Here is a 23578-nt window from a genome sequence, read left to right as displayed (position 1 = left end):
GTGTGGGCTCATGATCTTGGACCGTTATTTACATCTGCAGAGTGGCACCAACAGCTGCTGCTGCTCAGGCTTCCTGCCAGCTAGCCAACCATGATGCAGTGCTGCCGTACCTCTGAGGCATGGGGCAGTCGGTGCGTTTACATGCAGCTGCGTATCAGTTGGAGTTACCTTTGAACTTTACCTGCATAAACTGTGAAAGCAGGTGTTTCAGTGGATTTTTCCTAAAGATACTTGAAGAAAATACCCTTTAAATGGCAGCCAGCTATAGATTGTGTGTGGCACGTTTGAGCTATAGAGAGTTTGTATTTGCATACTTTGCAAACTTAACATATTTCCTGGCTGGTAATGGTGATTGCTTTATGAGAGCATCCTCATGAGAGCAGCCAATGAGCATAATCTGAGCAGTCTTCCTCTTTGATTCTAATAATGACCAAAATTCACAAAATGACCTTTGTGTTATATTCACTTTGTCCTACAATAAGCCCATTTAGTCATCAGGAAAAAGTATTTAAGGAGGTCACAGAGTAAAGGAACTGGGGGTTATTTTTCATCTTTTCCAGGTTTCATCTTTTTACAGCTAGAGTAATCATCCATGCTGGCCATTAAAGAGAACGCAGATTTAAGGCATTGGTAAATATTGCCTCGGGAACACTTACAGGCCTGCCAGCAGGAACAAAAGGCTAATATAAATGTTTAGTTGAGAGGACTGTATTTACGCATGAGGAAGTAAAGCCTTCAGTAACCCACATGCATATGTAGCTATGTGGTTTTACTTGACCAAAACAGTGGGGGGTTGATCTCTACTAAGAACCTGCTCTCTACTTGCTCTGGTGTACTCATCGGCACAGTGTTTTCACTCTATGATGCTTGATTTAACAAAAGAAGAAGAAAAAAAATTCAACTTCAAAACTGTATAAAACAAATCAGGGAGAATGCTTCTTGTCAGCCTCCTCATCACTAAACTCTCAAATCATGCATCAGTGATTTAATCAGCAATGAGCATTTCTTCAGCAATTTCACAGACAAGCTAACATGGACATGCTGATACACACTCACTGATTTGCACATAAAACAACGCAGCAAAAATATCTGTCTGTTTAAGCTATTAGAGCCACCAAGTGGAAACTGTGAACTTGCTAATACACTCGATACAACATAAATATACTGGTAGAACGCTTTAAAATCGGACACTACCTTTCAGGAAGTGTCCGATTTCCATTATTTCTGTTCACTGTAAATATAACCTTGCAGGGATTTCAAACTTTGAGAATGTGAAATCTTTGCTGACTTCATAACTAAAGGGCTGGCCTCCAACGCTTAATGATGTCAGATTGTGTCCACAGTAACGATGCTCGCAGTAACCACGACAATAACTATCAAACTAATGAGACTGTTTTCCCTCACATAGTGTGAGTGTTTCTGTGGATGTGAAAGCAAATGTGTTACTGCCCAGTAATTCCTAACGGCAGCTTCATTAAAAGTTGCATTAGTGTTGTTTAATGAGAGGCGGTCACTTTTTAACAAACCGGTCACATCGCAGAAAGAGGGGCAGAGGAAGATAAAAGAGGAGACGAGAAGAGAGTCCTCATGAGGAAAGGAAAATATGTATCAGGGACGTGTGGGCTGACTGTTTTGTTTTTGGAAAGGGACAGTCCTCTGAGTAATGTCAATTACTGCTGCTTTGTTAAAGCTGCTGGAATGTCGCAGCTATGAACAACATCTTTTCTTTTTCCTTTATGGTGTTACCAGACAGGGTGACAACTGATGGTAGAGAGTTGTTGATTTTGGAGCTAAACCCATACAAAGAGCTAAAAGTAAGAATCTACAAGGGCATATGTAAATAATGATGTTACTTTAATTTGCAACCTCTTATTATCTTTAACACCCAAAACTTTAGATTTGAATCAAAAGTATAATCTTTATCATCTCGTATTTACATTTTTTCAAGTATTTCTGATTTACCTCAAGTGACTCTTACATTTTACTCACTCAATAAATTACATTTGGAATACTTAATTTTAGCAATATAGCCCTAAATCAAATAGATAATAAGAATTCAGGGTGCTGTAATTAGGGCTGAGAGATTGGTTGGTGACCTCCTGAAAATCAGCAGTTCCTAGAGGAAACTGTCTTTTTGAGGGTATGGTGAGTGATTGGAGGTGGAATCAGGCTCGAAGAGGATGCTGTACCAAAAACTTCCTCGTGATTGGTAGCCACAATATGCCCATAATTTGAATGAAGACTTGTTTGGAAACAGATGGTACCTACTTAGTGATGGTGAAACTAAAAGACTGGAAACAGAGACCATTTACCATCAAAGTAAGAGTTGCACTGTTCATAAGTTTTACTGCACAGGAGGAGCACCTTGTACCTGTTTTGTGACAGCTGGCAACTTCTAGCAACTACTTGGCAACTGGTTGAGTAATGCACATTTTTCTTAGAAAAATGCCAGGGCAGCTGTGTGACTGTACGAGGCTTTAAGTGACTAAATTCCTCCATCGTATTTCTCTGTGCACACAAATTAAATGAGAATAATCTGTTATCTTTGCATGTACCATCAGCTGTAGGATACATGCTTTAAATTTATTTTTTTAAATATAGTGACACATGATGTATTAAGGTGGTGGTCCCTGTAACAGGGATTGTAACAGTGTAACAGTTTCTACGCTTGTGTAACTGATATCCGGCATGTTAAGTGAGACTCTAAGAAAACCATCTTAGGTTCTCTTCTAGACCAAAACAATTAAATGCTTAAGAATGAGAAAAAATATATTTAAATATATATATTTAAATATTCATATCTCAAATCTGACACATTACTACAACTAAAAACAGCACACATTTTGACAACGTTGACTCTGTTGATGTTTGCTTCTTTTAACCCATTTTAAAAGGCACCGATACCAACAACAAGCAAAAATAAAATAAAAAATCTAATCATTACAGAGATGGGAAACTGCTTTTTTCAATTTTAAAGTATTTAAAAACTACCTGGGCTGTATTGACACCTAATAAAAACTTTCTCCTGAAGTCACTTTCATGTAGAAGCTCAAGCTTCTCCACCGTCTCATTAATCACACAGGCAGGTAGCCTCGGCTATGCCTCTCTCTCTCTTTCACACAACTACTCTGTATTTTTGTCCCTGTCCTCTCACAACTATTTCCTCATATCACCTCCATGCTCTCCGTCCTGTAATTCTACTCTGCCCGTTTCGTTTACCCTCCTCCTTAAAACTGTAGTCCAGGTCAGGGTTTGTCTTTATGGGTCGACCTGAACTGTTAATATGACTGTTGGAGTCCAGTCAGTGTCATTATCTTAGACAGATTCACAAGATTTCAAAAAGAAAGGTTTTAGGTGAAAATAAACTGTGGAGTTTAGTTTTTACCTACTTTCTAACATTTAGAGACCATTGAACACTTTTATCTTACATGAAATGAGTTAATAGAATATCAGCATGTCAGCAAATACACCCGTCGCCTCCTGTAATGTATTATTATGTCACTGCTTCTTTGTTCAGCATCAAACCAAAAGGAAAAAAAATCTGCCAAAATAGATAAAACTAAGTCAAATGTAAAAGAAGAAACAAATACAGGAATGTAATTCAAAAGTTGAAATTGCTGTGAATAAAAAACATTAAAAGCATTATTATTATTATTATTATTATTATCAATATTATTAATATATAAAAGAAAGGCTGATACAATCTCATTATAACAAATCTTAAAAAAGTATTAATTAATCTAGTTTTAGTTAGATGTCACTGATTCTGCAGGTAAGTTTTTGTAAAGTCGATGGCAGAAGTCATCTTTAGATTGATGCCGTGACTTTTGCACATTCATAATAGTGCACGGATCCAAGACTGCCTAGTTTGGGCCATACCTTCAGATGTGCTGTTAAAGTGGTCAGAAGCCAATGAGGACTGAGCGACATAAAGTGGGAGTGAGGTTACTGGCATCTCCTAAATCAGTTTCTTTTCCTAGAGCATTAAATATGAACTGTTCCAAAGTTTTAAAAAAGACAAATGGATCAGACACTGGAGTAAAAGCAGAGCAGCAATCTGATGCATCTCTTTGCAATAGTAGACTCTATTAGTGGAATCCAGCCACAGTTTTTACTCGTGTGTATGTAGCAGAAAGTCTGTGAAGGTTCTCAGTCATCCATGCCATCATAGTCTAAGGAGCTTGGAAAGAAAAGCGTCTGGACTGCTTTAAGTTGCTTGAAGACGTTTCACCTGTTTAAGCCCTGTGGGAGTGTCCCCACAGGGGACTTCACACCTTGGCTCGTGTGATTAGATAGAGGATCATTAGGGGGTCCATTGTCCCTCTTGGGGGGAAACTCCCACAGGTCTTAAATCTGGGACTCTCCACAATTTGACCAAAGAACTGAGGAAGCTTCCCGGGTGGGAGGTGAAACTTCTTCAAGCAACTTAAAGAAGTCCAGATGCTTTTCTTTCCAAGCTCCTTAGACTATGTAGCAGAAACTCTTAAGTTTTCTTATACTATCTATTAATACAATTTTTTTTGAACTGCGAATACCTGATTACTTTTCAGGAAGACAGGGTAAAAGTTTACTTTTCCTTGAATTTAATAATTTCTTCTCTCACCACTGCTCAAAGCATTTACATGAAAATAATTTTATTACAAGTTGTGAAAAAATAAACTTCCTTTGCAGCAGATTAAATGTGAAACTGTCAGAATTTCACTGGACAGCAAAATTAATTTTCTTTCCGTCATCTTATTTTTCTTACTCTTCTCTCTATTAAACGTCTGGTAAAAAGTTTAAATAGTTTAACTTCAGGGGCAGAGTGAGCGTGAGGAAAGAGAGGGGGAAAGTGAAGAGCAGAACGAGCGTTTGTGTTTTAATGAAGACAACAAAGCCCTATGCATCATTAGGTCGCACATAATTAAAGAAAGAAGAAACTCAAGTGTTTGATTAAAAGCGCGTTTGTCAGAAAGTACCCTCAAATACTTTGACACACATGCATGGATACATGCACACAAACAGATGCTCAGACATACAAATGAAAACCCAACCACAGAAGAATCACAATGTTCTCTTATGAAGTAATGATGTAAAAAGCGACGAGGGCGGCTAAACTTGATCAGAAAACACACACTCTCAGACATGCACGCACACACACTTGGGCCTGTGTCCCTGTGGGGGGTTAATGGCATCTCCGTTTGGTTGATTGTAGTGGCTTTTCGCCCCTGGAGACTTTTCCACTAGTCTGCAGAGTTACACTCTTTATCTACTCTTCGTCTCCACATGCAGGCAGATGAGACACACTGGCAAGTAAATACACACAAGGTGGGATGCTCTAGAAGGAGTGAGAGACAAAAACACACAACACTTTCTCTTATGGCAAACAAAGACAGCAAAGGTGGACATATGGTACAGTATGTATTTTGAGAACTTATGTTCTGTTTTTAGTTAGTTTAGGATTTGTTGTTCAAAAAAAGTCACGAAAAATTCACACTAACATTTGCTCTTTTTTTAAAGTAATGCACTGGATTACTTATTTACTTATTTGTTACACTGCTAAATCACTACTGCTAATACTACTATCACTACTACATTCCATTAATTTTGTGATCATCATACGCCGTCTTTGTAATTCCCGTTCCCAAACTCTTCATGTGCTCACATTTCCGCACCTATGCCAGCTGGGATAGGTTGAGTTGACAACCAAGTTGTGAAAAATCAGCTAACAGAGCAGTTCAAAGAAGCCTTTCTGTTGACAGCGATCCTATGAAAGTTGGTAGAAATAAACCTGGTCACCTGTGCTAAAGTTGGTGTTAGCATACCTTCCACTTCAGCACCGCACTCTGCTAGCTTAACATTAACATGCTTAATGTGTTTATGGATGAGGTTAGCACGTTGCATTGTCAAATGCTTAGAAATAATAAATGGACTGGTTCCTGTATAGTGCTTTTCTACTCTATCTTGAGCACTCAAAGTGCTTTACACAACTTGCTTTACACACCCATTCGCACAAGCACTTTTTTCTATTGTTTCTAAGTGCTTTTTAACTAACATCAATACGCATTCATACTCCGGTGGATGCATCGTAGAGCAACATGGGTTAGTATCTTGCCCAAGGATACTTGGCATGCAAACTGGAGCAGACTACGATCGAACTACCAACCTTCCGGTCAGTAGGTGACCTGCTCTACCTACACAGCTACAGCCAGTATGGCCATCTTGTATAGAGTTGGTTTGTTTGCAGATGTGTTTATATTGTTGTTCCTGGATTGAAGTCAGTTTTTTAAATCACTTATTCTTGTTGCTTTGTGCTAATAAATTTCAATTATTCTATAATTATTAATTTTAATCAGGACTTCTTGAAAGTTGTGGTTCACAATTAATTAACATGTAGCGCAAGTAATGAAATGACAGTTTTTTTTGGTGTGTAGTACAGCTAACCACATTTAGATGGTTGTGGGATGCTCACTTATGCTCTGCACACACTTCTTCCTCAAAAATCCCATTGGACATTTCTAATTTACTGATATAGAATTCAAAATTCAAACAGAAAAAATATTTTAGCAATTTTTCTCAGTGGTAACAGCAGCTGAAAGCAACAGCAGGATTGAGTGGCTCCCTCAGTGACTGTGGGCAGTAGATAGGGATGCAGAAGTACACGCACACACACACGCACACGCACGCACGCACGCACGCACGCACACAGCTCCCTGCTCATTTCTGTGTTCACTAAGAAAGTTAGAAGCACTGTTATTACTCTGCATGTCTTTAGTGCAACCAAGGGTGCACACTTGGTGGTCCTATTTAGCATTACAAAGGCAGCTACACAATACTTTGACTCACCAGTCACTGAAGCACAATCCTCCCCTTCAGTGTCCTGTTAAGGTGTTGGATTGGTGAAACAAAGCATTGGCATTTCCTGTTGGTAAATAGTGGGTGCTTGTGAGCATTTATGGTCACGTGATCTGCTTTCTTCTTTTTTTTTTACCCCCGATAAACATCCTTTACTCTAAGAGCCTGTTTAGGAAGCAGCTAAAAATATGTGGAAATATGGATAATTATCATGTAAAATATGATAACTCGTGTCCAGTCACATTGGAATTTAATTTTGCTAGAGGACATCAGCGCAATGGTGTTGTACCTTGGATATAGATGAATATAGATGAAGAGAAGAGGCTTAGGATGAAATAACTTGCTCCAGGCTAAGCTACTTGCAAAGACGGGACCAATGAAGCAGACTGAGTAGCTCATGTTATCCCGATATCCCAATATAAACATCAGATAGGTGTTCGCAAGCGTGTTAAATCTATTGATCAACCCCATCCGGTGCTCCCATCCCAGCTATTCTAATTTCCTGGCATCTTTCGTCAAGCAGAACAGAGACACTGCGAACAGAGAGGGTCATAACTCGAGGAGTTTCTATCTCTCGCCCATTTCTCTCTCCACTGCACAACAATATTTACCTTCTCAGGTAATCAAAGAGAAACAGCTCCACTTTCACGCTCTGAAGAGACCCTCTCGTCTAGCCGTGGCTACACTAACATGGAACATGTTGCTATGCTAAACTAAACTTAATTTTTAGGCTTTTAGAGTTGACAAACTATAATTTAAAGTTGAAAAAGGAAAGTGAACTCAAAAACTTTGTAGCATGCGTCATTGTGTTATTAATATCGTACGCTCGTCTATATTGTAACCGTCAGTTGTTTTTCGGTTTATGGGAGGAATACAGCTCCATGGCCTCGCCGCTCTCCGTTAGAGCCCTCCGAGGAGTCTTTTTCCACCATATTAAACCATTCACACATGTTCGATTAAGAACCATTAATTTGCCAAACTGCATTCCCACTTAAGCCATCCGAGGGTTTTTAAATCACAGCCAATTACTCTGCCACCACAGCACTCTGCCTACATTACTGAGCCAATCACTCAGACAGAGAAGGGCCCCATCCCATTACAGCCAAGCACGAGAAATAGTGAAGACTGTTCTCTGGTTTGATTGTTCAACAACTGAGCAGAAAGAGAAAGACTGCCTTTGCACCTTACTAGAGCTTACTAGAGTAACATTTGAACCCTGTAATGCCGAGTATATCATATTTAAGACATGAGTTAGTTTTTGAAGCTTCTGCATCATCAGTGTGATTTATTCTTTCAACTGAAAATTCTAAATAAATTGCACAATACATTGTTAAGCAATAAACTGCAAAAAAAAGCTAAAAAAAGGGACGTTGCAAATATAATACAAATTAAAACTCATATAGTCAAATTAATATAACATTTTTTCTTGTATTAAATTTGTCAGAAGCTTTAATAAACATAATTTTCAAAAAATATATAATTTTCTGCCAACTTTTTCAAGGTTTAAATGGTTAAAAAAGGATGAAACAACTGAGCCAGTACAACAGCTGATTGTGAAGTTGAGGTCAACAGAACAGTTTCACACAGCTAGTCACAGCTAAATCACATGTTCCTTCTCACCCACCTCAGAGTATCAAATACTGCTGTTGCAAAGATGAAACATTCAATTACAGCCAATTCTGAAAAGTGCTACCATTTTCTAGGCAGATATTTTGCATTTGGAATTTGAAAGGATGGCTGTTTGTTTAGGTTTAGGTCCTGAAAATGACTGGAAAAGTTTGTGGTTTTGGCTAAAATAAGCTCCTTCACAATATAACCATGCATTTTGTAAAGATTTGTTTATATTGCGTGTTTAAATGTGCCTCCAAGGGGTCTTTAATCATATTTAATAAGTTGGGAGCAAAATCTATCTCATTCTTGCATTAAAACCTGCCATGAAAAACCAAAGGACACAATGTGCATATCTATGAGACGCCAGTGGCTTTGACAAAAAATAAGTAAATAAATAAACCTGAGAATATGAATTTTCTATCTGAGGTTAGTGAAATTTGCACCGACATGCTCAGAATCAGGATGAACCTATTTATCCAGACATATGAAGCTCAACCAGTCAATCTGTGTGTATAAAGGGCAAAAAACACTCAGTGTCAGAGTGGTGGTTAAAACAAAGCGCACTTGTATATAAGCAGCTATCTGTGAGTTTAGCTTGTCTTTTCGTTGTCTTGCTGGCTGAATTTTTTAAAAGATTATATGCATTTTTAATGTATGTAAATTTGAATATGCATGAGTTCTGAAGTCTCATAAGTGCAGTGCACACACATACGTCAGGCAGCTTAGAACAAGTATATACAGAGAAGCATCAATAACAATGAGCCGTACACCAGGAGAAAAATAGTCTCAAATTTCTTTGTATCATATTTGTTATGAAGCCTTCCTCAACAATACCACATATCATCTACAGGTGTTCACTATATTTATTTAAGTCATTTTAAAGCATGTAACTGATGTAACATTCCCAACAGACACAGATTTTTTTTTTTAACTAATCAGCGCTCACACAAAAAATACTAATAAACAGATTAACTAATTCTCTTAATGTGAACTGTGAACATGAGAAAAAGTTGTAAAGCAGAGGTGAACCTACAGTAGGTACTTCCTCATTTTCCCCTGGTGACATTTAGCTATGTTTAATGAGGAATACTTAGAGTTGACCTTACCATTGATTAAACACATTTTACAGTCCGACATCAGCATAGACCAGGGGTCGGCAACCTGCGGCTCTTTAGTCCTTATAGTGCGGCTCCGGGTGGTTTGAGAAAATAAATTAGAAGTATTTAGCTGAAGTGTATTTTATTTATGTTAGTTCTTTTTTAACTTGTAGTTCTAAATTGAAAGATTATTTTGATATTGAAATATAAAAATACAATTATATTCTATTATTTTTTCATCGCTCAAAATAAGCGCCACACTCGCGGAAGCCGGTGTACCCGCCGAAACGCCGTGCATTTATCGAGGCTTTCAACCCCAGGTAGGCCAATTATGGATCTTCGGATCCACATTATGTCAGCAGCTGTTCTCCACCGTGAACTATGTGAAAAACAAACACCGCTCACGCCTCACAGATGACAACTTACAGTCCTGCGTAAAGATGAAAGTGACTTCGTACAGTCCGTTGAGCTTTGCAGCTCACAGCCCAACACACACCAACACAACAGCATAGATAGCACAGACGTTAAGGCGGCGAGGCGTGATTGTGGGTGCCGCTCACGTGCGTCAACCTCCCCTGCAGCGGCGCTGCAGACCACGCCCCGCCACACACATTAACCAGGTAAAATACATATTTTAAAAGCAGGTCAAGGCTCCAAAAGCCCAAAGACGATATAAGGGTGGCGGCTCACAACAGTTTTTGTTTGCTACATGGATCATTTTAGTTCAGCTGGGTGTCTTTCCTTTTGTTATACAGTGGGGCAAAAAAGTATTTAGTCAGCCACCGATTGTGCAAGTTCCGCTGCTGAAGCCAGTGCATGTCCAGGCCCGTCTGAAGTTTGCCAGAGAGCACATGGATGATACAGCAGAGGATTGGGAGAATGTCATGTGGTCAGATGAAACCAAAGTAGAACTTTTTGGTATAAACTCAACTCTTCGTGTTTGGAGGAAGAAGAATACTGAGTTGCATCCCAAGAACACCATACCTACTGTGAAGCATGGGGGTGGAAACATCATGCTATGGGGCTGTTTTTCTGCCAAGGGGACAGAACGACTGATCCGTGTTAAGGACAGAATGAATGGGGCCATGTATCGTGAGATTTTGAGCCAAAACCTCCTTCCATCAGTGAGAACTTTGAAGATGAAACGAGGCTGGGTCTTCCAACATGACAATGATCCAAAACACACCGCCCGGGCAACAAAGGAGTGGCTCCGTAAGAAGCATTTGAAAGTCCTGGAGTGGCCTAGCCAGTCTCCAGACCTCAACCCCATAGAAAATCTGTGGCGGGAGTTGAAAGTCCGTGTTGCTCGGCGACAGCCCCAAAACATCACTGCTCTCGAGAAGATCTGCATGGAGGAATGGGCCAAAATACCAGCTACTGTGTGTGCAAACCTGGTAAAGACCTATAGTAAACGTTTGACCTCTGTTATTGCCAACAAAGGTTATGTTACAAAGTATCGAGTTGTATTTTTGTTATTGACCAAATACTTATTTTCCACCCTGATTTACGAATAAATTCTTTACAAATCCTACCAAGTGAATTCATGGATTTTTTTTTCACATTCTGTCTCTCACAGTTGAAGTGTACCTCTGGTGCAAATCACTGACCTCTGTCATCATGTTAGGTGGGGGAACTTGCACAATCGGTGGCTGACTAAATACTTTTTTGCCACACTGTATTCCTTTAAGAGTTCAAAATGTGTTAACTACATAAATAAAATGTAATTTTCTCTGTAGCACTTCATTGATTTCACACCTTAGTTGTTCACAAAAAGCATAAAGGTAAAAAACAATATATACAGTGTTATCTTCATTTTAGATATCAAAAAGTATTTGAGGCTCCCAGTGTTTTCTTTTGTGTGGAAACCGGATCCAAATGGCTCTTTGGGTGTTAAAGGTTGCTGACCCCCGGCATAGAAGATGAGTTAACAGCAGCTTAAGTGGAAAAAACATAAGAAAGCTGAATTTCAAACGCATCTCTGCAGGCATATTTCATACCTAAATTCAAAATACATAGGCTGCATCACTGAACAAGAGATCCAGGAAATCTTATTGTCTGAAAGAGTAAAAAAGATATTCAAAGATAAATCATGTTCTTCAGAGAAAAGAAGCCTACTATAAAAACTGTCTGATGTATTGGTGCACTTTAACTGGGTACATGCAACCAATATGTTTACAGAGAAACACCATTGTCGTTCCAGCCTTTATGAATCATACATTTAAGCGCCCTGGTCTGTATGTTCTTTTCTATGTCTAATCTAATGAAAGCGAGAAACAGGAAAGTACACTGGAGGAGCGCGAGCACGAGGTAGAGAGCGGGAGGAAAGCGAGATGCTGCGCTCTGATCAGAGGCTCTGATTAGAGGCTTTAATTGTCTTCCTGGTAGTGGAGTCACTCTGGGCGTCTTAAATGGAAAGTGCGAGTATTTATGTGGATGTCTCTGTGAAGATGTACGCTGTTAGGTACTTGTTGATACGCTTGCTGGGCTGGCAGGAAGAAAACACTCTTAAACCCTGTTGCCCAGTGTGTGTCTGTTACAAATGTTACAATCAGACATGGTGCAAATGGAAGTTATTCAGTAATGACATCATATTAAATCAGAATTTTTACTGTAATTAAGTTTGCCATTGAAATATTTTAGTCTACCTACATATTTTCATTTTTAGGTGTGATTGCTGCTGTAGTCACAGCAAAACACACACACACACACACACACACACACACACACACACACACACACACACACACACACACACACACACATACTTAACCTGAGTATTAAGTATTTTGTCTACAAAATAAAGTCTCCTAAAACCTTAATTTCTTTGAGTTTTTTCGCTTCTTTTTGGGTACTTTTTCAGCCCAGTTTGAAAAAAACAAAATAAAACAGTTTTGAACCAAGTAGATGCTAATGCTTCAGACACTCGGCTAGCTGAAGAGAAATGATGGAGAAAACTACAGACAATGTTTTTCTCCAGGATTAAACTACCATTAGACTTGTGCTGGCATTATTTTGTTCCTGAGTCGACAGTAATTTCAGCCTGACCTGTGTTTATGCATCATGGAGTGGGTGTCTGCAGCTTTTCCTTTTCCTCCAGACTGCAGGAGGTTTGATTTGACTGATTAATTTCTTCTCTCAGGCTGATAAGTTAATCTATGAAGTCACTGCTGAACTGCTGGCACGGATCACTGCTATTTGCAGTCTGAGATGTAACTGTAGACATGAAATGGATGCAAAATGTGTATTTTTAAATGTTTTGACATCACTGAATATGCCTGATTTTTCTCTTGCGATTACTCAACGCCACAGATGGTGGAATGAGAGCATTCGTGGATTCGAGGTAAATCAAATCAGTCTTTTGTGAGTGAGTCAAAAATGTAGCAAAATACAAATACACGCAGATGATGGGCCAAATGCCCCAGGAACAGAGCTTTGAAACTTTTAATAATCACCAGGTCTCTCAGTCTGTTTACCAGTGCATCTCCCTGCAGTATGAGTGTACCTCCGACTACAAAGTTTTTTTAATCACAAAGGAAAACTTAGCTGAAAAAGGAAAATGTAAATCTCATTTGAGTCCTGCAGACGGCCTCAGGAGCAAGCACAGGCAGTGGACAGAGTGCAACAACAGAATGAAATTATACCACATTCAGCAGGTCTCTAACTAGATCATACAGCCCCGATAATGTTTAATTTATTTAATATATTTAATATATAAAACTTTACCCACAGAATTCAAGATACATATTCATGTTGAAAACATCATAGCTGTCAAAGCATGCTTCTTTAACATGTCCCAGTGCTTTGGTTTTGCATGAGATTTTCTGTTTTCCTGTTCTCTGGTATATTGCATCTGTGGAATGTACCCAGTAAAATGCTGCATTACTTTTAAAGCTTTTAAACGTGTTATCATATTTATTGTTGAATATAGACAACATGAGCTTTGTCACTTGAAAATCATTTTCTTATACAGAGGAGATGTTTGTTCTTGGACAGTTAGCAGCAATATGACAGCACATGTTGCGTAAAGCTTGCGTTTGATGTGCCAGTGCTGCTGCCCTGCATTCTTTTTCTACCTACATACTCACATACACACAGATGCAAGAAAGTTGATTCTGGGACTTTTCAGTGGGAGAAACATTTTAACCAAGTGACTTCTACAGTCTCAGCTGACTCCAAGTTTCCCGGACCTTATAAACAGTACAGCTGCATAACGACTAAACCTAAAACTAGCACCCTTACCTACCGCTCAGCCCCAGAGATCATTTTATTGATCATTAATATGCAAACTGTCATGACTACTGATCCATGACTACTGTTCACATAGAGATGGGGAATAGCTGCAATCACAGCACTGTAAGATGGTAACAGATGTACTTTTACGCCTGATTTAGACTTTTGCAGGAAATCTATGTTGTAACTTGCAATGTAATCGCAAACTCCTTCCACAGCATTCAGTCACTGTGGGGCTCCGTGGACCCAACAACTAGTGACATTTCTCAGAAGGAGCAGTCAGGTTACGTGGATCGGTTCTCGGTTATGTCATCGGTTATGATTTAGATTACCTGCAGTAGTATAAATCATGGTCATTCCCTTTTCATACAGATGGCTGCCTTGCACCACTCAAACCAGCACCCCTCCCTATCTAGGATGTGCATTTCCTCATCACTGAAGGACTGGTCTAGCCTGTAGGCATAAAACAGTCGCAAAGTTCTGGCCTGACGAAGTAGCTCTTCTGTATTTGACAACTTTGCAACAGTTTGTTCTGTTTCCCCAATGTCTGATTAAGGCAATCCTCTGGGTACTTAATCTACTACACTATATTTCTCTGTCTGTGCTTGAAGACCGAATCCATGGATGTTTGGGGGCTTTGAAAGAGATGCTGTGTGTTAAAAAAAAAAAATCCTTTCAGCCATTCTGATACTCAAAGGGATCACCACTGGTTTTCATATAGAAAGCAGTTGTCCTTCTTTCCTGGATCAGTTGGCTCATTCGGCATCTTCCGAGCTTTGATGAATGCCCAGCCGGGATAACGACATTTACTAAAGGCTCTTTTGATATGATGCTCTTGTGCTTCCCTGGCAACTGAGTCTACGGAGATGGTGTGTTGGTTTACAACACACATCAACTTTCAAATATCCCCTTTACTGATGGCAGTTTCATAGTCCCAGAATGCTAGCCTGTTATCTTTCATATACTCGCTGGTGAACCTGATGTATTTGTCCACTGGGTTAATGTGATCTGTGAATTGTGGTGCTTCCTGAGATTAGATTTTCACCCAGGTTTCATTCACATACTTGAACCAACAGCTCTGTGCTGTTCCAGAATAGGATATCAGGGCTATCTTTGCTACTTCCTCTAGATACAAGTTAGCCACAATAGGTGAAAGTGGGGAACCTGTGGGACACCCATGTGGACTGTAAACAGTTCGGAGAGCAGACACACGTTCAGGGTGTCTCCATTGCTGAGGTCATCCTGTAATTTCTTGTGAAGAAAGACCAGTGTTTCATCTGCCTCCGCACCTTCTCCATAAAACCCAAAGTGTTCTGAATGTGGTGTTTTGAGCTGCCTAACAACTGACTGAAGACTGAAATCAGAAACTTGGAAGATGTTGTAGGTAACACAACTGTTCACACTAGCAAAGGGTTTAAAAGGTGCAGCCTTTTAGTAAGACACACAGACTTGGTGTAGCTTAGATTATGTATACAGGGAGTGCAGAATTATTAGGCAAATGAGTATTTTGTCCACATCATCCTCTTCATGCATGTTGTCTTACTCCAAGCTGTATAGGCTCGAAAGCCTACTACCAATTAAGCATATTAGGTGATGTGCATCTCTGTAATGAGAAGGGGTGTGGTCTAATGACATCAACACCCTATATCAGGTGTGCATAATTATTAGGCAACTTCCTTTCCTTTGGCAAAACGGGTCAAAAGAAGGACTTGACAGGCTCAGAAAAGTCAAAAATAGTGAGATATCTTGCAGAGGGATGCAGCAGTCTCAAAATTGCAAAGCTTCTGAAGCGTGATCATCGAACAATCAAGCGTTTCATTCAAAATAGTCAACAGGGTCGCAAGAAGCGTGTGGAAAAACCAAGGCGCAAAATAACTGCCCATGAACTGAGAAAAGTCAAGCGTGCAGCTGCCAAGATGCCACTTGCCACCAGTTTGGCCATATTTCAGAGCTGCAACATCACTGGAGTGCCCAAAAGCACAAAGTGTGCAATACTCAGAGACATGGCCAAGGTAAGAAAGGCTGAAAGACGACCACCACTGAACAAGACACACAAGCTGAAACGTCAAGACTGGGCCAAGAAATATCTCAAGACTGGTTTTTCTAAGGTTTTATGGACTGATGAAATGAGAGTGAGTCTTGATGGGCCAGATGGATGGGCCCGTGGCTGGATTGGTAAAGGGCAGAGAGCTCCAGTCCGACTCAGACGCCAGCAAGGTGGAGGTGGAGTACTGGTTTGGGCTGGTATCATCAAAGATGAGCTTGTGGGGCCTTTTCGGGTTGAGGATGGAGTCAAGCTCAACTCCCAGTCCTACTGCCAGTTTCTGGAAGACACCTTCTTCAAGCAGTGGTACAGGAAGAAGTCTGCATCCTTCAAGAAAAACATGATTTTCATGCAGGACAATGCTCCATCACACACGTCCAACTACTCCACAGCGTGGCTGGCAAGAAAGGGTATAAAAGAAGTAAAACTAATGACATGGCCTCCTTGTTCACCTGATCTGAACCCCATTGAGAACCTGTGGTCCATCATCAAATGTGAGATTTACAAGGAGGGACAACAGTACACCTCTCTGAACAGTGTCTGGGAGGCTGTGGTTGCTGCTGCACGCAATGTTGATGGTGAACAGATCAAAACACTGACAGAATCCATGGATGGCAGGCTTTTGAGTGTCCTTGCAAAGAAAGGTGGCTATATTGGTCGCTGATTTGTTTTTGAATGTCAGAAATGTATATTTGTGAATGTGGAGATGTTATATTGGTTTCACTGGTAAAAATAAATAATTGAAATGGGTATATATTGTTTTTTGTTGCCTAATAATTATGCACAGTAATAGTCACCTGCACACACAGATATCCCCCTAAAATAGCTAAAACTAAAAACAAACTAAAAACTACTTCCAAAAACATTCAGCTTTGATATTAATGAGTTTTTTGGGTTCATTGAGAACATGGTTGTTGTTCAATAATAAAATTATTCCTCAAAAATACAACTTGCCTAATAATTCTGCACTCCCTGTAATCTGTAGGGCTCAGAAGTATCTTTGTCACTGAACAGTGACTTAAATTTCTCATTACACTCAGTCTGGTTTAACAAAATTGTCCACACACCCTTGTCTACCAGAAGGATGATGATGTTGACATTGCTGTCCTTACTAAGTGACATGCCTTCACTAAAGACAACAACAGTGACTATTACTGCACTCGGGGGTTAACAGAAGAGTATAAAACACTTTACACTCAGACTGTGCAGTGTTATGCAAGCCGCTCTCTCTGTAGATTTACCTCATTATTGTTTTGTGTGTGTACAGTCTCTAATTGAATCCCAACAAGCGATTTGGCTTCCACTAATTCAAAAAAAGATAATAAAAGAAAAAGAGCTCCCCCATATTCAGCATGATATTTGTTCAGGTATGTGAAATGAAGTTATGTTCAAGCGAGAATCGGTTTAATCTGCTTCCCTAAACAAGTCAACATCGCTGAGAAAGCATCAGCTCCACTTCCCTGTAGGATGAATTTCTAGTGCGAGCAGCTAATTGGACTGAGATTGTTCTGCACTCAAGGAATCATCGCCATGTTCAGACAGAGAGAGAGAGAGAAAGAGGAAAAAAAAGCTTCATTAGGTCTTAAACAGAACTGACAGAGTCATAGATAGTTAAGAGAGAGCTTGTTTTGTGTAATGAGTGTAGATATGTTCAACTGTGCAGTACATTCAAACTGAAGCATGTTTCCTTCTGGGAAAAACATTTTAAATCATTTATTAAAAGCTGAAACGAGGAATGCTTATATATTTGTACATTGCTATTTTGGTTTGTAATCCCGCACCTGCCCTCTTTTTCTTGCTCTGTCTTTTTTTATAGACTTCAAGGGCTAAGTCGACACTGCAGGGAAGAGTGGCCCAAATCATGCATGTTTTATTTATATGTGATCCAGATCTGTTTTTTCATGACAGTGTGATTGGTCCCAATCACACTGAATATGATCTTTTCAATTCTGTCCATTTGTGGTCCTGAATCGTAGACACGTCTGATTTTGTTCTTCTTTATCTACATGCGACTAAAACGTCACTTGGCTGACCTTAATGTCTTGTTATGATTCTTTCCACATCACAATCTGCATCCTCTTTGTCATCCCCTCACAAATTCCCTTCACTGCACATGATCTCATAAATGAAACCGTAAATGCTGAGTTTAGCCGCCTGCATATTTACTCCTGCGTAAAAGCGTGACGCACGCGGCATCGTTTTGACACGTGAGTTCCAGGAGCGTCCTGAATACTGGCCACATCTAAAGAATAAAGCGCATAGATAAACAAAAAGTGAGATCTGAGCAATTCATAAGAATTGAGCACCAAGGTTTGTGGTGTGATGGGAGATAATGAAAACAAAAAACAAACAGGCATTTTCCAACATATGCCAAATAAAAGTATGGAAAAAGCTCCTGTTCAATGACTCATGCTGCATTTAAACCAGCGGTGGGCAGTTCATTGTCCAGAAGGGCCGGATGAGAAAGCCGGACCGTTTTGCAGGACTACACCAGTTAGCTGAACTCAATACCGCCCAATATTATTTATTGGTGCAGTATTTCACAACAGTGCCAGCTCCTCATGTGGTCCCCACGGGAAAATGAACTGCCCACTACTGGGTTAAACAATTACCCCTCAGGAATGATTGGCATGTCCCAAATATCCCATCATATAAAATATGTTCCTCAGTGGGTCAGAAAAGAAGCAATAATGGGAGTAGAGACTTGATGAAATCACAGATCTCTCAGTCGTGTTTTGAAACACAAGAAAATTATGATTTCATAAGTGCTCCTGAAATCTGTACTGTAAGCATCACCTTAAGAATATGGAAAGTCATCTTCATGGTTCAAGTTCTCCCTGAATCTAGTTATGGATCTGACAGAAACATTCACAGAGCAGCTGCTGGATGCTGATTGAAAGCTCTGACCTTCACATGCGATGTGCTAACTGATGATTTCTTGAAATGAACATTGGCTCATTTCGGTACGTTGGTGGTCCTTTGTGTCTGGGGATGGGCGTCCAGGTACGCACCGGCTCACCCCTTGGTAGCTGCTTGTCGGGGCCTGGAACCTGGGGCTCGCTCGGGCCACTTCGGGGGTGGGGTGCCCTCAGCCTCTCGGCCTGGGGCTCGGTCACTCTGGCACAGCTGGCTGCCGGCAGAGCTCACGGGCACATCACTGCAACCCCCCTTTACTTCTGCTCCGCGGCTGCTGAGTAACCCCTCCTCTGGGGCTCTCCTCAGCTCTTTCTGGGATAGTGGCGCAGCTGCCCTTCTGTTGGTCTTCCTTGGTCTCTGGTGTTCTGAGGGCCTCTGAATGTCTGGAGCCTAGATCTCCTCCATACCTGCTTCATGCCCTGGAGGACGGGGCTGTGGCTCCCCACACCCTCTAGCGATCTGCTAGAGGGTGTGGGGAGCATTTACATGAAGGAAACTTTTAAATACAAGCGCGCTCACGCTCACAGGTGTACACACGGGTGCTCACACACACAAACTACACCCTTTTTGGCTCCTACCTCAAGGCACACTGTGTGCTGTCGATCTTACGTGCTGCACAATAATGTTTAATATTTAGTATTTACGGTTACATTCCCATCCATACATATGCAATAATACTAAGTGCAATAATCCTTTCTGTCATCGTTGTATTTTTACTCAGTTGTATATAGTATTTGTATTTGTATTCTATTTTTATCTTATTGTATATTTATTTTATTTTATTCTACTGTATATAGTATTTTATTCTATTCTGTACAGTTGTGTACTGTATTTATTCTTATTGTATTCTAATTTTTGCCTCATAACTTTTGCACTGTCCACTTCCTGCTGTGACAAAACAAATTTCCCACGTGTGGGACTAATAAAGGTTATCTTATCTTATCTTATCTTATAGATCATCGTGATGATGTTGTTTATTATGTTGCTCTCTTTTTCTTTGCTTGTTTTCTCTTTTTTCTTTCTCAACAGGTGAGTGATAAATGTATTTTTTGTCTGTTTGTTTTGTTGGTTTTTGTTTTTTGCCCTTTATCCCCGTCCCTCTTCCTCGCTGTTTTTCTTTCCCTCTTTCTTTCTCCCTTTTCTTTCCCCCAGTCATGTCTGTCCTGTGTTTAGCAAGTGAAAATAAAATAAAATAAACAATAAAATAAAAAATAAAAAAAGGACATAGTTTGTTTAATGGCATCTATAGATTTTAATTTAAATTGAATCTTTAAGAAATTGAGTGGTGTATCTATAGTGTGTTAAACTTTTCACCAAAACAATAAATGCTGCTTTTGAATTTCTGCTATAGCAGGTAAATTTTTTCAATAATCAGGTACTTAAAAGCATCCTCAAAGTATTGAAATGTGAGGACACATGATGAGTAAGTAAAAAAAACACCATTTTAAAATTGTGAACCTCAAATTCTGAAGGCACATTTCAAAGCTTTCATTCTGAATTTTCATTCCAAGTTCTGCTGCTGAAGCATCGCTCTGCATGCGTGTGTGAGTGCATGTGAGCATCCTGTTTATGAAAAGCTTCTTAGAGCTGGATTAGGATCATCATTGTCCACTGGCTTATGATACGACAAGGATTATGTTAGTACAAAGATATGTTTAGCAACACATCCCAAACTTGCACGCCCACACTGGCGCTGTATACTGGGATGCAGCTTATAGATTGTGGGCTCTACTGCAGTCATAGCATCTTATAATTTAAACTCAAAACAGGTTTTGCTTCTTGTCTTCATTTTCCACATGTGCTCAACATGTAAAATCAAGCAGCTCAGAGGATACAATGTGAACCATATCAGTCGATAGGTGGGGTAACCCTCCCAGGTAAAGGATCACTCAGGAAAAAACTTGTTTAGTGAACTCCAATAGATGTTTTACTAGTAGGCTGCGATCAGCTGATCTGTGCTGCTCCAGTATTCACTGCTCACTGTAGATTTAGTCGACTGCATTCAAAAAGAAATACGCACATGTAACATGAGTTGCACGGCTGATTATCCAACCCACAGATACTATAAAGGTATAAAAGATGGAATTTAGTGAGTGAATCTAACCAGCAGCATCATAAATATAAACTAATATCTACTTTTGATGTAGTCTAGATTTAGCCAGTCGAACATAATGCATCACTGTAAACTTCCCCACAGTGCTGCAAAAAAACCAAAAAAAAACAACAACAACAGGTTATGCTGCACTAAACTGCCTGCCTACAACCTGTGAATAATACAAAAAAATTCTATTTTTATTACGAGTGTTAACGTGATAAAGTATTTTCAGCTTGTATTTCTAGTTTTATTGTGTATATAATGAAAATGAGGATTGATAACACCAGCGCCCTTTGCCGAGTCTGATAATTATGTATAATAATTATCAGACTGATCCAGATCATATGAAATAACTTTTCACTTTAACTACTATCCAGATGCCATGTTGTGCTGATGCATTTATGTGCACATTGTTAGTTGTAGTCCATTAAAGGTCTCTCTAATTGTTCTGAGAGGGAGTCAGGGGACTGACAGCTTCCTTCAGCCAGGCACTGTGGCTCCAGAGGGGACTGGATGGGTGGAATTATGACTCCAGCAGCACACCGGTCACTCATGTCATGATCTTGCCCATCCTGTAAATGGCATAGAATTGTTTTTACATCTTAGTACACCTGACAGAACAGCTGTACTTCTCAGAATAGGTGCAAAACTGAATTAAGATAAACTAAACAATGAAGATAAACCTGTATTAACATATTTGTTCCTTCCTGATTTATATTAGTGTATTCAGCCATTTAATAAAATATCAATAAAAGCGAAATATATGTAAAATTTGATTTGTTCTTTTTTATAACCATTTTTCTTCTTTTAATCAATTAAAATTGAATCAAGGAAGAAATACAAAAAATGTGCAATATTTTACCACAGCAAAAAGGCCTGACAAATATTTAGTTACTGCATTTGACTCTCAGTCAAATGTGCTGAAATGACACAATTATCTGTGATGCATGTTTATATATTGGGCATATACTGTATAAAAGTCAGGAGTTAAAGTATGCTGGTATGATCTCAAACAGCGTTCAATACTAATTTCAAATGACTCTGTAAATATCCCCAAACACACAAACTCTTCCTACTGTATGCCATTTGTCAGAAATCGTGTCTGTAAATGTACGGTTGCTGTGTTATTCACTGAGTAAAAAAAACAAAAACATTAATGTGTGACACTGATAGATGCAGAAAAATGTGAGAAGCACAGGAAGACTAGACATTATTTTCAGAGGTGACTGCTCACTGCTCAGCAAGTGAAAATTTATAGACAAGTAATGTCCTCATTCATTTTAGAAAATTAAAATCAGATACTGAATCTATAAATCAGGTTTTTCTTGTGTGTTTGCTGAACTGGCTAAATCTAGACTACATCGAGGGTTGTAGACATTACTTTATATTTAAGATGATCCTGGTTAGAGTGACTAGAGTTGGAAATCCACAAAAGAGGGAGCATATTTCTCCCATATTGGCTTCTCTTCATTGGCTGTTAAATCCAGAATTAAATTTAAAATCCTGCTCATCACATACAAGGTCTTGAATAATCAGGCCCCATCTTATCTAAAAGACCTGACAGTACTGCATCACCCCAGAGCGCACTTTGATTTCAGACTGCAGGTTGCTTGTGGTTCCTAGAGTTTGACAGTACAACGGGAGGCAGAGCATTCACCTTTTGGGCTCCTCTTCTCTGCAACCAGCTCCCAGTTTAGATTTGGGTGACAGACACCCTCTCTCTCGTGGCTGATAAAACAGTGACTTACTGCACCTCCACCTCTCACCCCCATTGGAATACCTTTATGCTGATTGGAGTCACAAGACAGAACAGGTTTTTAATTGAAACCATCTTTCTTTCCTTCAAGTCAAGTGTGATAAATCTATAATTAGTCCAAGTAGTTTTACTGACAGGTAATTTTTCTTTTATAAGATCACATTGTTCACACAGTGACGCCCATTCATACCTGGCACATGCTCTGTCCAACCACAATCTGACCACAATCCATTTATAATTCACTGACACGAAGTGAAAAGCACCTTCAGTTTTTGTCAGGGAATTATAAAGTGAAAAAGATAATGATGAGCTTCAGTTTATACTCTGGTTTCTCCTGGGATGTAGTCAAAACTCTTCTTATGTCAAACTTTTCTCAATACTAGAAAATATATCATTAAACATATACGAGTTACATGCCTTCCTAATAATTAGGCTATACTTATTCAAATATATGCAAGCATATGATCATGTTAACGTGTCGTATTCAGTCTAGAACACAAACAAATGGAAAAAAAAAGTCACAGAGAAACTGTCAATAAAATATCAGTCTGTCCATGCAGACGTGCACAAGGGCAAAGTCAAAGTCAAAGTCAGCTTTATTGTCAATTCTGCCACATGTACAGGACATACAGAGAATAGAAACTACGTTACTCTCAATCCCTAGATAAAATAGCAAATGAACATTTAAATATAAGAGTGATTAAAAATGCAAGTAAAATAATTAAAAAGTAAAATTTAAATAAATAAATACAATACAATTTTTACATATAACAAGAAAGCTATACAATATACAATATAATGAGTAAATGACATTGAGTGCAAACCAGGCAGAGTAGTGCAAATGGGCAAATAGTGCAAATGGAGATTTGGTAATGTACGGTAAGAGATAGTGTAACAACAAAGTCTTATGAGGTAGTGGCAGTCCACTGCTCCACAAAGTGACTGGTAACTGGTGCAGGCCAGTGAGTGAGTTAGAGAGTGTGTGTGTGTGTGTG

At 39.4% G+C, this 23578-nt stretch overlaps 1 protein-coding gene across 3 annotated transcripts in view; it reads right to left on the bottom strand.

Annotated features, from left to right (window-relative positions):
- Nucleotides 1–23578, bottom strand: part of atrnl1a (attractin-like 1a) — a 329340-nt gene that overhangs the window by 89956 nt on the left and 215806 nt on the right. The window contains exon 29 of one of the 3 annotated variants that reach the window (XM_026189697.2): nt 19723–21399. The exons of the other annotated variants lie outside the window; for them this stretch is intronic. Within the exon in view, the coding sequence (XP_026045482.2) occupies nt 21241–21399 (159 nt within the window). The 3' untranslated portion in view covers nt 19723–21240. Of the gene's footprint in view, nt 1–19722; nt 21400–23578 lie in introns of those variants that run through there. 3 annotated transcript variants of the gene reach the window in all.

This window comes from Astatotilapia calliptera, chromosome 13, assembly GCF_964374335.1.
Source record: "Astatotilapia calliptera chromosome 13, fAstCal68.1, whole genome shotgun sequence".
In the NCBI taxonomy this organism is placed as follows: Eukaryota; Metazoa; Chordata; class Actinopteri; order Cichliformes; family Cichlidae; genus Astatotilapia; species Astatotilapia calliptera.
The sequence above is the reverse complement of the archived record's forward strand: the minus strand, read 5'-3'. Positions and strand labels throughout refer to the sequence as shown.